This window comes from Heterodontus francisci, chromosome 4, assembly GCF_036365525.1.
Source record: "Heterodontus francisci isolate sHetFra1 chromosome 4, sHetFra1.hap1, whole genome shotgun sequence".
NCBI classification, from domain to species: Eukaryota; Metazoa; Chordata; class Chondrichthyes; order Heterodontiformes; family Heterodontidae; genus Heterodontus; species Heterodontus francisci.
In genome coordinates, this window is record NC_090374.1 from 172627271 (window position 1) to 172642637 (window position 15367).

Sequence of the window (15367 nt, forward strand, 5' to 3'; positions counted from 1 at the left end):
TATCCCTTTATAGCCTCCTTATGTCCTCTTCTTAGCTTACTTTCCTACCTATCTTTGTGTCATCAGCAAATTTAGCAACCATACCTTCGGTCCCTTCATCCAAGTCATTTATGTAAATTGTAAAAAATTGAGGCCCCAGCACTGATTTCTGTGGCACACTAATTACATCTTGCCAACTAGAAAATGACCCATTAATGCCAACTCTCTGTTTCCTGTTAGCTGGCCAATCTTCTATCCATGCCAAAATCTTACAGCATACACCATGAGCTTTTATTTTCCACAATAACGTTTGATGTGGCACCATATCAAATGCCTTCTGGAAATCTAAGTACAGTACATCCACCAGTTCCCCTTTATCCACAGCACATATTACTTCTTCAAAGAACTCCAATAAATTAGCTAAACGTGATTTCCCTTTCACAAAATCATGTTGACTCTGCCTGATTACCTTGAGTTTTTCTAAGTGCCCTGCTATAATGTATTTAATAGTAGCTTCTAACATTTTCCCTAAGACTGATAAGCTAACTGGCCTGTAGTTTCCTGCCTCTCTCTCCCCTTTTGAATAAAGGAGTTACATTCACTATTTTCCAATCTAATTGAACCTTCCCCGAATCTAGGGACATTTGGAAAATCAAAATCAATGCATCAACTATCTCACTAGCCAGTCCTTTGAGGATCCTAGGATGAAGTCCATCAGGACCCGGGGACTTGTCAGCCGCAGCTCCAACAATTTTTCAGTATCACTTTCTTGGTGATTGTAATTTTCTTGAGTTCCTCCCTCCCTTCCATTTCTTGACTCTCAGCTATTTCTGGGTTGGGCCTTCACTGGCAGCAGCCAGGAATCTTTCATTTTCTTAGTTTGTGAAAGATTTTAATGCACACCCTTGAGGTGAAAAGCTAGAGTCTAATGCATTGTATCACCCCATTCCTATCATTTATATTTCAAAATTGGTACTGTGCAGATAGTTCAGTGCAAGGACTCCAATGTAATTTGAGGCTAAATCAACTTATCATAGAATCACAGAATTGTTACAGCGCAGAAAGAGGCCATTTGGCCCATCGTGTCCGCACTGGCTCTCTGAAAGAGCAATTCCCTCAGTTCCATTCCCCTGCCTTCTCCCCAAAACCCTGCACATTCTTCCTTTTCATATAACTGTCTAATTCTCTTTTGAATGCTTCAATTGAACCTGCCTCCACCACACTCAGACAGCGCATTCCAGACCTTAACCACTCACTGCGTGAAAAAGTTCTTCTTCATGTCACTTTTGCTTCTCTTACCAAATACTTTAAATCTGTGCCCTCTCGTTCTCGATCCTTTCACGAGTGGGAACAGAATCCTCATGATTTTGAATACCTCCATCAAATCGCCTCTCAGCCTTCTCTCTTCCAAGGAAAACAGTCCTAACTTTTCCAATCTATCTTCATAATAGAAATTCCTCATCCCTGGAACCATTCTCGTGAATCTCTTCTGCACTCTCTCTCCAATGCCCTCACATCTTTCCTCAAGTGTGGAGCCCAGAACTGGACACAATACTCCAGCTGAGGCCAAACTAGTGGCTTATACAAGTTCAACATAACTTCCTTGCTCTTGTATTCTATGCCTCTTTTAATAAAGCCCAGGATACTGTATATTATATTTTTGGCAACTGGTTCCAAGGTTCATTGACATTCTCTTCCCCATCCCTTTCTGTTTCCCATGAAATAAAAAGGGAAGTTGTTGCTGCAGTTATACAAAGCTCTGGTGAGATTGTACATGAAGGACTGTGTTCAGTTCTGTGTATTGCACCTCAAGAAGGATATATTGGCCTTGGAGGGTAAAGTGCAGATTCACCAGAATGATACCGGGAATAAAGTGTTAAAATATAAGGACATTTGCATAGACCAGGCTTGTATTCCCTTGAGTATAGGAGATTAACGGGTGATCTAATTGAGGTACGCCAAGGACACTCAGCTCTACCTCAATACCACCTCTCTCTCGACGACTCCACTGTTGCTAAAGTATCAGACTGCTTATCTGGCATGCAGTACTGGATGGGCAGAAATTGCATCCCATTAAATATTGGGAAGACTGAAGCCAGTCCCTGCTCCAAGCTCTGTTCCCTAGCTGCCGATTTCATCCCTCTCCCTGGCAACATCTGAGACTAAATCAGTCTATTCACAACCTTGGAGCCATATTTGACCCCAAGCTGAGCTTCCGACCTCATTCGAGGCATCACCAAGACTGCCTGTTTCCATCTCCGTAACATCACATGACACCAACCCGTCTCAGCTTATCCGCTGCTGAAAACCTCATTCATGCCTTTGGTACCTCTAGACTTGACTATTCCAACACACTCCTGGCTGGTCTCCCACATTCAACCCTCCGCAAACCTGAGGTCATCCAAAACTCTGCTGCCTGTGTCTTAACTCACACCAAGTTCTGATCACCCATCACCCCTGTGCTCGCTCACCTACACTGGCTCCTGGTCAAACAACTCCTCGATTTATTTCTTTTGAAGAATTCTCATCCTTGTTTTCAAATCCTTCCATGGCCTTGCCCGTCCCTATGTCTGTAAACTCCTCCAGCCCCACAACCCTCTGAGATCTCTGTGGTCATCTAATTCTGGACTTTTGAGCACCTTCAGTTGCCTGGGCCCTAAACTCTGGAATGTCCTCCCTAAACGTCTCCACCTCTCTACCTCGCTTTCGTCCTTTAAAACGCTCCTTAAAACCTACCACTTTGACCAAGCTTGTCCTAATGTCTCTGTGTGGCTCGGTGTCATATTTCGTTTCATAATGCTGTTGTGAAGTGCCTTGGGACATTTTATTACGTTAAAGGTGCTACATGAATATAAGTTTTTGTTGAGGTGATTAAGATGACTAAAGGGAGAGGGCAGATAAAGAGTTGCTATTTCCTCTGGTGGGGAAGTCCAGAACAAAGGAGAGCTAGGCATTTCAGGGGTGATGTCAGGAAGTGCTTCTTCACACAAACGGTAGTGGAAATCTGGAACTTTTTTCCCCAAAAAGCTGTTGAGGCTGAGGGTCAATTGAAAATTTCAAAACTGAGGTTGATTAGATTTTTGTTAGTTATGGGTTATGGAGCCAAGGTGAGTAAATGGAATTGAGATACAGATCAACCACGATCTAATTGAATTGTGGAACAAGTTTGAAGGGCTGAATGGCCTCCTGCTGTTCCTCTGACAGCTCTTCTGTCACATTTGCTTCTGGTGAAAGGAATTTACTTGTTTTATGGGTGCAGTGCTCTAATGTGGCCTCTGATGGGTGATTGCATTAGTTTGATACAGTACTATAGCTCCTTTGTTTTGAAGAGGTGCTCTTCAGATTTGATACAGCATCTCTACAGCTTATTAATGAAGGCATGTGGCATGAAAAGGGCACACCCGAAAGGAACAGTGACCTCGGCAATCAGTGATAGAAACAGAGGATCTTGTGGCACTGAAGGAGGCCATTCGGTCCATTTTGCCAATGCCAGCTCCTGGAAAGAGCTGACCATTTTAGTCCCACACCCCACCTTCTCCCCATAATCCTGCAAATTAGTCTTCTTTCACTACATGTCTTTTGAAAGCTCCTGTGGAATCAAAGAGACTTGGGGGCCCAGGTGCATAGATCTTTAAAATGTCAAGAACAGGTACAGAAAATGATCAAAAAGGCTAATGGAATGCTGGCCTTTTTATCTAGAGGCCTTTTTTTATTTGTTTCATGGGATGTGGGCATGGCTGGCAAGGTCAGCATTTGTTGCCCTCAAGAAGATGGTGGTGAGCTGCCTTCTTGAACCGCTGCAGTCCATCTGTTGAGAGTACACCTACAGTGCTATTAGGGAGGGAGTTCCAGGATTTTGATCCAGCGACAGTGAAGAAACGGTGATATAGTTCCAAGTCAGGATGGTGTGTGACTTGGAGGGGAACTTGCAGATGCTGGTGTTCTTATGCATCTGCTGCCCTTGTCCTTCTAGGTGGTAGTGGTCACAGGTTTGGAAGGTACTGTCGAAGGAGTCTTGGTGAGTTGCTGCAGTGCATCTTGTATATGGTACACCCTGCTGCCAAGGTGTGCTGGTGATGGAAGGAGTGAATCTTTAAGGTGGCAATTGGGGTGTTGATCAAGCGGGCTGCTTTGTCCTGGATGGTGACGAGCTTCCTAAGTGTTGGAAGCGCACTCATCCAGCCAAGTGGAGAGTATTCCATCACACTCCTGACTTGTTCCTTGTAGATGGCGGGCAGACCTTGGGGAGTCAGGAGATGAGTTACTCGCTGCAGAATTCTCAGCCTCTGACCTGCTCTTGTAGCCACAGTATTAATATGGCTGCTCCAATTCAGTTTCTGATCAATGGTAACCCTCAGGATGTTGATAATGGGGGATTCAGTGATGGTAATGCCGTTGAATGTCAAGGGGTGCTGGTTAGATTTTCTCTTGGTTGGAGATTGTCATTGGTTGCTACTTGTGTGAGTGAATGTTACTTGCCATACCAGTTTTTGGGGGAACCATTTAGTAGGGGGTTGGTAGACTGTAGGACCTTTACCGAACACAAAAGTGAGACACCAATACAGACTCCATATCATGGATATGGTTACTCGTTCCCAGAGGCCAGTCCCTTGAGATCAATTTCTGCTAAGGTAGTGGTAGAGAAGTTAACCCAGTTCTTCACTAGATATGGATTACTGATTGAGGTTCAGTCTGATCAAGGTTCCAATTTTATGTCTAAAATTATCCAGGGAGTTATGAATAATTTGGGTATAACACAGTTAAAGTCTTCAATATACCACCCACAGACACAAGAGGCTTTAGAAAGGTACCATGCAACCCTCAAAATGATGATCAGGGTATACTGTCATTAATATCCCCATGATTGAGATAAAGGGCTAGAATTTCTTCTTTGCCATTAGGGATTCACCTAATGAATCTACCGGTTTTAGTCCTTTTGAATTAGTTTATGGACATGAGATAAGAGGTCCTCTAAAACTAATTAAAGAAAGGTTTTTCAAACAGAGGGATGAATACTCTGTTAGATTATGTATACCGTGTTCTGGGAACTGCCCACAAGAGCCTGAAAAGTGGCTCAGAAACACCTGAAAGCTTCCCAAACAACTATGAAGAAATGGGCAGACAAGCATGCCAAGACCCGAACATTTCAACTAGGTGATGAGGTGTTAGTGTTACTGCTTTTACAGTGTGAATCACTGAAAGCACAGTTCAGTGGTTCACATAAAATGGTCAAGGGAATCGAGCAAGTAAATTATTTGATTGACACTCCAAATCACCGGAAAAAGAATCGGCTGTGTCATATCAATATGTTGAAACAATATCATCGCCAGCGGGAGGATAAGCAAGCACAGGTATGTCAGGTATTAAGGATGAAGGATGAAAGGGATAATGAGGATGAGGCAGAAGGAGGCCTAGACAAATCTCAAATTGAACCTCCTGCTATTCCGTAAGCTGATACTGAATTGTGAGGGAGATTGGACACTATGCTTTCCTATTTAGATGCAGACGAACAAGAAGACCTACCAAGGCTACTCACAGCATTTAAAGGAGTCTGTAGGGACAAACCAGGATGTACAGCCTTAGCCAAAAATGATGTGGATGTAGGGTAATTCTTTCCTTTAAAACAGCATCCTTACTGCTTAAGTCCATATAAACAGGCCTAGGTAAAAGCAGAAATCCAATACATGTTGGCAAACCACCTAATTGAAACTATTCAAAGCAGCTGGAGTTCCCCGGCAGTGTTAGCACCTAAACCTCATGGTTCAATTAAACTTTGCATAGGCTACAGAAAGGTTAATGCAGTAACAAAGGCAGACTCCTACCCATTACCTCGCTTGGAAGACTGCATTGACAGAGTGGGCAGTGCCACATTTCTGATAAAAATAGATTTATTAAAGGGATACCGGCAGGTTCCTTTAACACCCTGAACTAAGAAATATCATTCTTTGTCACACCAGATGGTCTTTTTCCAATGCAGAGTGATGTCATTTGGGCTAAAAAAAAATGCCCCAGCAACCTTTCAGAGACTAATGAACCAAGTGGTAGTCAGTGTTCCTAATTGTGTAGTTTACCTTGATGATGTGCTGGCATACAGTGACACTTGGAAGGACCACTTGGAACAACTAGAAGTTCTGTTTATAAAATTAGAATCAGCTGATTTAGTGACAAACTTTGCCAAAAGTGAATTTGCAAAATCCAGGGGCACCTACCTCAGGCATAGAGTAGGGCAAGGATAAGAGTTGCAAGAACAGGAAAAGTACAAGCATTGTTGGAGTTCCCTTACCCCTGAGACTGAATGAGAAATCATGAGGTTTTTGGCCATGTGTGGTTTCTACCACACGTTTGCACCAAATGTTAGTGCTATAGCTGCTCCACTGACGGATTTGCTACAAAGAAAAACCAAGATAGTGTGGTCAGGGGAGTATAGAATCATAGAAAGTTTAAGGCACAGAAAGAGGCCACTTGCCCCATCGTGACTATGCTGGCCGAAAAACGATCCACCTATTCTAATCCCACCTTCCAGCATTTGGTCTGTAGCCCTGCAGATTACGGTACTTGAGGTGCATATGCAGACTCCTTTTGAATGAGTTGAGGGTTTCTGCCTCAACTACCCTTTCAGGCAGTGCGTTCCAGACCCCCACCACCCTCTGAGTGAAAATGTTTTTCCTCATCTCCCCTCTAATTTTTCTGCCAATCACTTTAAATCTATGTTTCCTTGTCACTGATCTCTCTGCTAAGCTGAATAGACCCTTCATCTCCACTCTATCCAGGCCCCTCAAAATTTTGTACATTTCAATCAGATCTCCCCTCAGCCTTCTCTGTTCCAAGGAGACAACCCCAGCCTATCCAGTTTTTCTCATAGCTGCACTTTTCCAGTCCTGGTAACATTGTCGTAAATCTCCTCTGTACCCTCTCTAGTGCAATTACATCCTTTCTGTAATGAGGTGACCAGAACTGCACACAGTACTCAAGTTGTAACCTAATCAATGAGTTATACAATTCCAGCATAATCTCCCTGCTCTTGTATTCTATACCTTGGCTAATAAAAGAGAGGATTCCATATGCCTTCTGAACCACCTTATCGACCTGTCCTGCTACCTTCAGGGATCTGTGGACATTCACTCCAAGGTACCTCACTTCCTCTACACTTCTCAGTATTTTCCCATTAATCATGTATTCCTTTGCCTTGTTTGACCTCCCCAAATGCATCACCTCATACTTCTCCAGGTTGAATTCCATTTGCCACTTTTCTGCCCATCTGACCAGACCATCAATATCTTCCTGTAGCCTACAGCTATCCTCCTCGCTATCTACCACACGGCCAATTTTTGTGTCATCTGCAAACTTCTTGATCATGCTCCCTACATTTCTGTCCAATCGTTAATATATGCCACAAAAAGCAGGGGACCCAGGGAGTGCCATGCATCTTTTGAGAGTCTGAAAGCCATTTTGATTAATGAACCTGTGTTGGCTGCTCCAAATTTCAGCAAGTCCTTCAAGATAGCGATTGATGCTAGTGACCTGGAGGTTGGTGCAGTTCTGTTACCAAGACGATGAATCAAGTATAGAAAGGCCAGTGGGATACTTTTCCAAAAAGTCAAATCAACACCAGAAAAGGTATTCAACAGTGGAAAAAGAAACCCTAGGTTTATTATTGGCTCTTAAGCATTTTGAAGTCTATGTCCTCCACGACTGCAGAGAGACACTGTATATACCGATCATAACCCCCTAGCCTTTGTGGAAAAATTCGGTGGAGTTTACTATTGCAACCTTATCACTTAAAGATTATCAACATTGCGGGGAAAAATAATGTAATTGCGGATCCTTCATTTAGAATCTAACTTTGCTTTGAGTTATCTGAGTGCAATGATGGGACAAAGCAGAACTGTATTAATTACAGGTAAAGAGTGAATGAGTGAGTGTGAAAATGTGTTTTAAAAATGTTTCCATCTTCTGTTTTTTCCCACACTTTTTGCAATGAAATGCATTTAAAATGGTGTTTCATTCCTCCAAGGGTGGGGGTATTAAGAGTGCTTTCATTTTTATTTGTTAAATTATGAGCATTTGTGTTTTAAAACTGAAAAAAGTTTCCATAGATAAACCTTTGTGTTTATTCAAAAAGAGGTATCTGAAGATCTTTTGAACTTGGCTTGTAAACAACAGTTCCTGGAAGGCACCTGTTTTCAGATAAATACCCAGCAGGGGGCTTTTTTGACTTGGAAGATTTTACAAAGAAGTGACAGGTCAAGATTTATAGGGTCCAGGAGGCTTAACTCCTGAGATCTTTTTGGTTTTGCTCTGGACAGGCAGTTGGGGTATGGAAAGTGTTCTGAAAAGGAGTTAAAGAATCAACCTGCCAAGGACAAACCCCCAACTCAGCCTATTCCAGCTCTTTGAAAAGCCTGCCAGTTTTTCCATCTCTTTAAGAAGCCCTGAGAAGCAAGCGTAAGAAACAGACTGAAACTGTTGTCACATTTCCCCTGGGAAGCTTTAGTTTTAGTTTTAGAGATACAGCACTGAAACAGGCCCTTCGACCCACCGAGTCTGTGCCGACCATCAACCACCCATCTATACTAATCCTACACTAATCCCATATTCCTACCACATCCCCACCTGTCCCTATATTTCCCTACCACCTACCTATACTAGGGGCAATTTATAATGGCCAATTAACCTAGCAACCTGCAAGTCTTTGGCATGTGGGAGGAAACCGGAGCACCCGGAGGAAACCCACGCAGACCAGGGAGAACTTGCAAACTCCACACAGGCAGTACCCAGAATTGAACCCGGGTCGCTGGAGCTGTGAGGCTGCAGTGCTAACCACTGCGCCACCCAAACTGATCTTCAATGTCACCTGAAAAGAACTCTTCTAGGAAGATCCCAGTGACAGCCGTCTAGGCGTATTTGGGATGCCAAACCGATAAAAATAAAAGGACATCTGACATCTTTCCATATCTTTTTTTTTTCTTCAAGAATTAGCAAGCATTTGGCCAAAGTATTTTTTTTTTGCAATAGAGCTCTAAAGAGAAAATCTCAATTTTTTCCGTTAACCAGTATATGTGTGTGAGGGGCTAAGGTAAAAAGGGAACTCTTGTTGTTCAATCTGGGTGTTAATGCTTTGCTTCATTACTAGTTAAGACTTGTTTTATAATAATCTGATAATTTTGTTGGTTGTTAAAGAAACCTGGTTGGTGCATTTTATTCTGGGATAAAAATAGAGTCCATGATTGACCGTATCGGTTACTGGGAAAAAATTTAAATATATGTTGTGACCTGTGGAGAAGTGGAACTAGAAAAACAGTGCACTCCTCCCACCTCGGGCGGAACAGGCTCTAGTGGCTAAATGGCCTCCTCCTGTACCTATGATTCCACCACCCTTTCAGATGGTGTGTTCACATCTTAACAAACTTCTGTGCGAAGAAGTATCTGCTCATTTTCTCCCTCATTGCTTTGGCAATTTTAAATCTATGACCACTGGTTACCAACTCACTTATTGGTGTTGCCTCCCAAGAAATCCTCTAACGGGAAGTCTGAAAATGGGAGTTCATTTTGATGTCTTTATTGGTAATTTTGTCTACTGAGTGGACTTAACTGTCAATTTTCATGCTGGAATTTAATTTGAAGGGAAAATTTTGCCTGTTTTAGTACTTTGCTATGTATGGAAATTAAGATTTTAGCTAGACTTGTTTCAAAACAATGTTTATGCATAATATATCCTTCTATTACTGGTTAGACTTTTCTGGAATGGTACCATGGAATGAGGGACTTCAGTTATGCGGAGAGACCAGAGGCGCACAAAATTGTTCTCCTTAGAGCAGAGGAAATTTAATAGGGATATTCAAAAGGGTTTCGAAGAGTGACAATTTATTTCATTTAAGAGCACCCCTGGTCAAATTCACGCGGTTGAGGAGCTACCTGGACAGTGCAGGACTCTCAGCCTGACAGATGCTCTTTTGCATCTATTCCTGAACCTCAGTCTGAATATGAAACTGTATGGTGCTGCACTACCAATTGGTGCTATTTGCTGCTTCCAGAGGTTATATGGCCCTAAAGAAAAAGAGATTTGCATTTACATAGCACCTTTTACAACCTCAGAACATCCCAAAGTGCTTTACAGGCAATCCAGTACTACTTTGAAGTGTAGTTACCGTTGTAATGTAGGAAACATGGCAGCCAAATTGGGTGCAGCAAGCTCCCACAAACAGCAATGCGATAATGACCAGATATTCTGTTTTAGTGATGATGATTGAGGGATAAATATTAGGCCAGGGCACCAAGAGAACGTCCCTGCTCTTCTTCAAAATAGTGCCATGGGGGTCTAATGTGCAAAGAGGCAGGAAATAATTACTTAGGGATGAAATTGTGATCCCTGAAGCCCCTATGGAGTTTATGTCACTCTTCAATATGTCCAACTGAAATACTTTGTAACTGAAATACCGTTCTGTGTTTTGCAGGAGGGTTATGGACAAGACGGTGAGATTGATGAAGAAGAGGAAGATGAAGAGGAGGATGAGGATGAAGGTATTATCTCACTTTTGTTTCTTGCTTATATAGAATTATAGAGCACAGAAGGAGGCCATTTAGCCCATTTTGCCCGTGCTGTCTCTTTGAAAGAGCTGTCCAATTAGTCCCACTCCCCCTGCTCTGTATCCCATAGTCCTGCAAATGTTTCCTTTCTAGTATTTATCCAATTTGCTTTTGAAAGTTACTATTGAATCTGCTTCCACCGCCCTTTCAGGCAGTGCATTTCAGATTGCAACAACTCAGAGTAAAAAAAAAAATTCCCCTCATCTCCCTTCTGGCTCTTCTGCCAATGAACTTAAATCTGTGTCCTCTGGTTACTAACCCTTCTGCCACTGGAAACATTTTCTCCTTATTTACTTTATCAAAATCCTTCATGATTTTGAACGCCTCTATCAAATCGCCCCTTAACCTTCTCTGGTGTAAGGAGGACAATCCCAGCTTCTCCAGTCTCTCTACAAAACAGAAGTTCCTTATCTCTGGGACTATTCTAACAAATCTCCTCTGCACCCTCTCCAAGGCCTTGATTCCTTGTGAAAGTGCGGTGCCCAGAATTGGACACAGTACTCCAGCTGAGACCTAGCCACTGATTTATAAAGGTTTAGCACTAACTGTTAGTTGTAACCACTAGTTAGAAGAATAAATAGGTTGAGCAACCAAGCAGAATTATGATGGGTATGTAATGGCATTTGAGCAATACTTTTGCTTTCTCTGCACTGAAACCATTTGCTGTTATTTTACAGATGAGGAGGAAAGCACTAAAGGGCAGAAGAGAAAACGAGACACAGATGACGAAGGGGAGGAAGATGATGATTAAAAATCCAAGTGATCTGAAGGACTATTTAGTACTGGATGTGCTGTAATGCACCCTTCCCCTGACGCCCCCCCCTCCGCACCCCCCCCCCCTCCAAGATTGATGACTGTTGGATAACTGCACAGCACTGAATTATCACCGAGCCAGCAGTTGCCACTGTCTTGACATTCCTTGTATTTATAAATGCAGTTAATCCATATTCCAAAACCCACATGGAGTAGTGAAACTGGGTAGAATTTGGTCCAGTGCTTTTATGATGTTGGGGTTTCTTAGGTTTCCTGCTAAGACTATTTCCATAGCAACGAGAATGGATGAGGTGATTTGGATAGTCATGTTTGTAAATGACTGCCTGTTTCAGCGAGGTTATAGCATCGATCTTTATGTAAGTCAAAAGCTTTGTAAATAAAATCTTAAAATTTTTGGTTTGTTCTTCTATATTGCAATACCATTTTGGGTGTTATTTACAAATGCAAGATGTTTCTAAACTAACAGTTTTTGGAAAGTTAATAAATGGTTTCTTTTAAAAAGACAGCATTCATTTTTACTATATGTATCTGGACAGGTTTCAGAAGTAGCACTCTCGGTGGATTTGATACAGTGGAGTAGCTGATCCATGTAGACTCGGGTTCAATCCCAGGCCTATGCAGAATTAACTGACCTCAGCCCAGTGGTAAATAATGGTGCAACAATTTGCCTTGGTGCCCCCCGATGACCCGGGTTCCCACTTTGTGATTTGTTATCCAGCGACCCTCCCCTCTGCCCCCACCCCACTAAGAGTGCAACTATGGACAGGAGTGAGGCTCCATATGGTTGGCTAGTCCCTGTCGAGACGTGTGCGCAAATAACAGCCACTTTGATGAGATACCTTGGTATCTGTAAAACTGTACTGAACAGCGAGTCAATGCATTCAGGAGAACAGAGGAAAGGTAACGAATGAGTAAAAATGTTCGTAAATCTGTCTGTGGATGCCTGGAGATTATTGTGTTCTTGAGAAGTTATCGCTAAATATCTATATACTACTGCCCAAAATGGGACACCGTACTGTATGTGTGTAGACTAGAGTCCTGACCGTGATCATTTTATATTTTTTTATATAAATACTGTATATTTATTAATAATTAATCACTCAGGACCTTCCTGGTCTCTGCATCTCAGCTGTTCACTGGATAAACTTGCAGCAAGTATTTCAGCCTGTAAAGCAGGAGTCTAGGTAATGTATAATATTTTCTGAGCCTTCGGGCAATTGCTGTGTTTATTTTAAGCAATACAGATACCGGTACAGTGTGGCACAACTCCATGGGTTTCTGTTTAACTCGTGACCAAACAATCACTGACCTTGTGGCTCCAATCTTCATCTTTTTAAACAACCTTTCAAGTCCAATTACAGTTTTTGTTGCTTATCTGCACAAACTGAAAAAGTGAAAAATGGATTTGGAATCAGAAGGTAGGTGAAGTGAACATTCCGGTGGTCGGGTTGGGCCCGGGAAAAAATGGAAGAACTGGGGCCAGGTGGGCCTCTGGTCCCATGTGGTTCTGTCGAGTTCTTGCCAGGTTTTTTTTCCGACCCAAGCAGGCCTTTAGTGTCAGGAAACTGGAAAATTGTCAAAATGACGTAGAGCGTCAGAAGAGTCACGGATGTAGGTGGGAAGAGACAGGACCAGGGAGAAAAAATAGAGTCAAGATAGGAAGAAGTAAGTTCAGTGGGTCCGGAACAGGCTGAAACAATGGGTCTACCAGGATAGTTCTGTTAGTGATTTTGGGAAGGAGGTAGAAGCGAGCTTTCTTGAGTTGTGGGACTATGAGGTTGGAAGCTGTAGAGGGAAGATCTCCAGAAGAGGTGAGATCAGTGACAGTCCTGGAGACAGTGGCTTGATGTTTGGTGGTGGGGTCTGGTCCAGGGGGAGTTAGGAAGAAGTGTCTGAGAGTTGGGGCTGAGCCTCTTCAAGGTAGAGGTCGGTATGTCAGACAACAACAGCATCACCCTTGTCAGCAGGTTTGATCACAATGTCGGGGTAAGACCTGAAAGAACGGAGTGCAGCAAGTTCAGAGGGAGACAGGTTCAAGTGAATGAAGGGAGCAGAGAAATTGAGACAACCGATGTCATGCCAACAGTTCTAAATGAAAAGATCAAGGGTGGATTACAGGCCAGAGGGAAGGCTGCAGGTGGAGGGAGACAACTCGAGGTGGATGAATGGATTCACTGGTCGGGGAGAGGACTCCTGGTTAAAGAAGTGCGCCCAGAGGCGAAGGCAACAGAAGAAGAGCTCAACGTCATGCTGAGCGTAAAGGGGATAAAACTGAGTCCTTTGTTAAGTACAGATCAGAGATGGGAAGGTTAGAGGGTATTGTGAATGCACAGCACGGAGTCCGATTAGGAGAAGGGATGGGATCAGAGGGAAATGAGGGGTAAGAAGGATCTGGAGAAGCTTCCTGTCTAAATTATGCTCACAAGTCTCTGGAGTGGGATTTGAACCATCAACTTTCACTGATACAGCAGTGAGAGTGCTACCCACTGAACCACAGCTGATACCTATAGTTAATGTTTTCTGATGGCCTTTGTCCTGGATGATGCTGAAACATTCTTGTGTTAAGTGGGATTAGTAAGCGATGACAAAGTGAAACTCATTCACCCCAACTCCCATTGGTATGAAAAGGCTGATTTTCAGCTCCGAGATTTCATGTGATTAAAAGGGAAAATACATAAGCTTATATCAAGTTATTTTTAAAAAAGTGATGCAATGATCTTAATAAGCTACTTTTAAAAGCAAAAATAACATGTCTGTATCGCGCCTATCATATCCTTGGGATGTTCCACAGAGCTTTACAACCAATGAATTACTTTTGAAGTATAGTCAGTGTAATTATGTAGGCAAATACAGCACTCAATTTGTGCACAGCAAGCTCCCACAAACATCAAATGAGACAAATGACCGAATATTTTTTTTTTAATGATGTTGGATTAAGGGAGAAATGTTAGCCAGGCTGCAAGGGAAAACTTTCCCCATCTTTCAAAATAGTATCATGGGGTCTTTTGCAAGCATTCAGAGGTTTGGTTTAGTGTCTCATCTAAAAGACGCCACCTCAGAAAATGTAGTAATTCTTCACTTCCGCACTGAAGCATCAGCCTAGATTGTGTGCTCAAATCCTCCAGTGTGATTGAACCCACAACCTTTTGACTCAAGACGGCATGGGAATGAGATAGAAAATCAAACTCCAAAACCACGGTTTTCACAGTCTAGTGAGAATTACATTGGGACTTCAGTTTTGGAGACAATCTCTTCTGGAGGTCATCACAGAAGAATTGATGGAACCAATTAAGGAACTTCCCACTCCAGAGTGTGTTGAAAGATGAAATCATTAGGGTGATGTTGGTGGAGAGGAAGAGCAACTAACACTGTCTGCTGGACTCAAACTACCTTTGACGAGGATATCCTCTTTCTCCAAAGGTTATAAACACTGTGATTTGGGGGTATGCATTTTATTGAGGAGATGTTCAGAGTCTGATGGATCTTAATGCTGCCAGTCATATTTAAATTGTGCCTTTAGTAATAGTGTTAAATAACCACCACTTCACTAAACCAGTCAATTCATATTTGTTAACCTATATTGGTGTTGATTTGCGAGTTGCCTAGCCATGGATCTGGAAATTATTCATCCCTTTCTGTCTGTTGACACCCGAGGTGGACTGATATTTGGCCTAATTATCCCTAATGCTCACAAGAGAATAGTCCATCATACAGAAGTGTGGTTGTAATAAAATGGTATTGTCCTCACTACAATATATGCCCAAAGAAACACTTAACAGCAGTGCATTGTGTGTGTGTGTGTATTTGGTGCCAAAATTGTGACATTAAAATATTCTTAAGGAGCCTAAATTTGAGAGTTTTCATCTTTAGTAACAGGTCCTATAAATACAAACTCTACTGCTTTGCAATTGTCTCCTTTTTAAAAGAAAACAATCTGTAGCAATTGATTTGCACTGTTTGAAATGAGAAGTAGGCTACTTTTAATTGTGTCTTCTGTAACAGGGTATCTGTAAAACAGCATTGTCAG

General features: G+C 42.4%; 1 protein-coding gene across 1 annotated transcript in view; it reads left to right on the top strand.

Moving 5' to 3' along the window:
- The window catches only part of anp32b (acidic (leucine-rich) nuclear phosphoprotein 32 family, member B), a 92848-nt gene extending 81007 nt beyond the window's left edge, over positions 1-11841 (top strand). Inside the window, exons 6-7 of the mRNA XM_068030542.1 lie at positions 10434-10500; positions 11244-11841. Coding sequence (XP_067886643.1) covers positions 10434-10500; positions 11244-11317 — 141 coding nt within the window. The 3' untranslated portion in view covers positions 11318-11841. The remainder of the gene's footprint in view (positions 1-10433; positions 10501-11243) is intronic.
- Positions 11842-15367: the final 3526 nt, after the last annotated feature.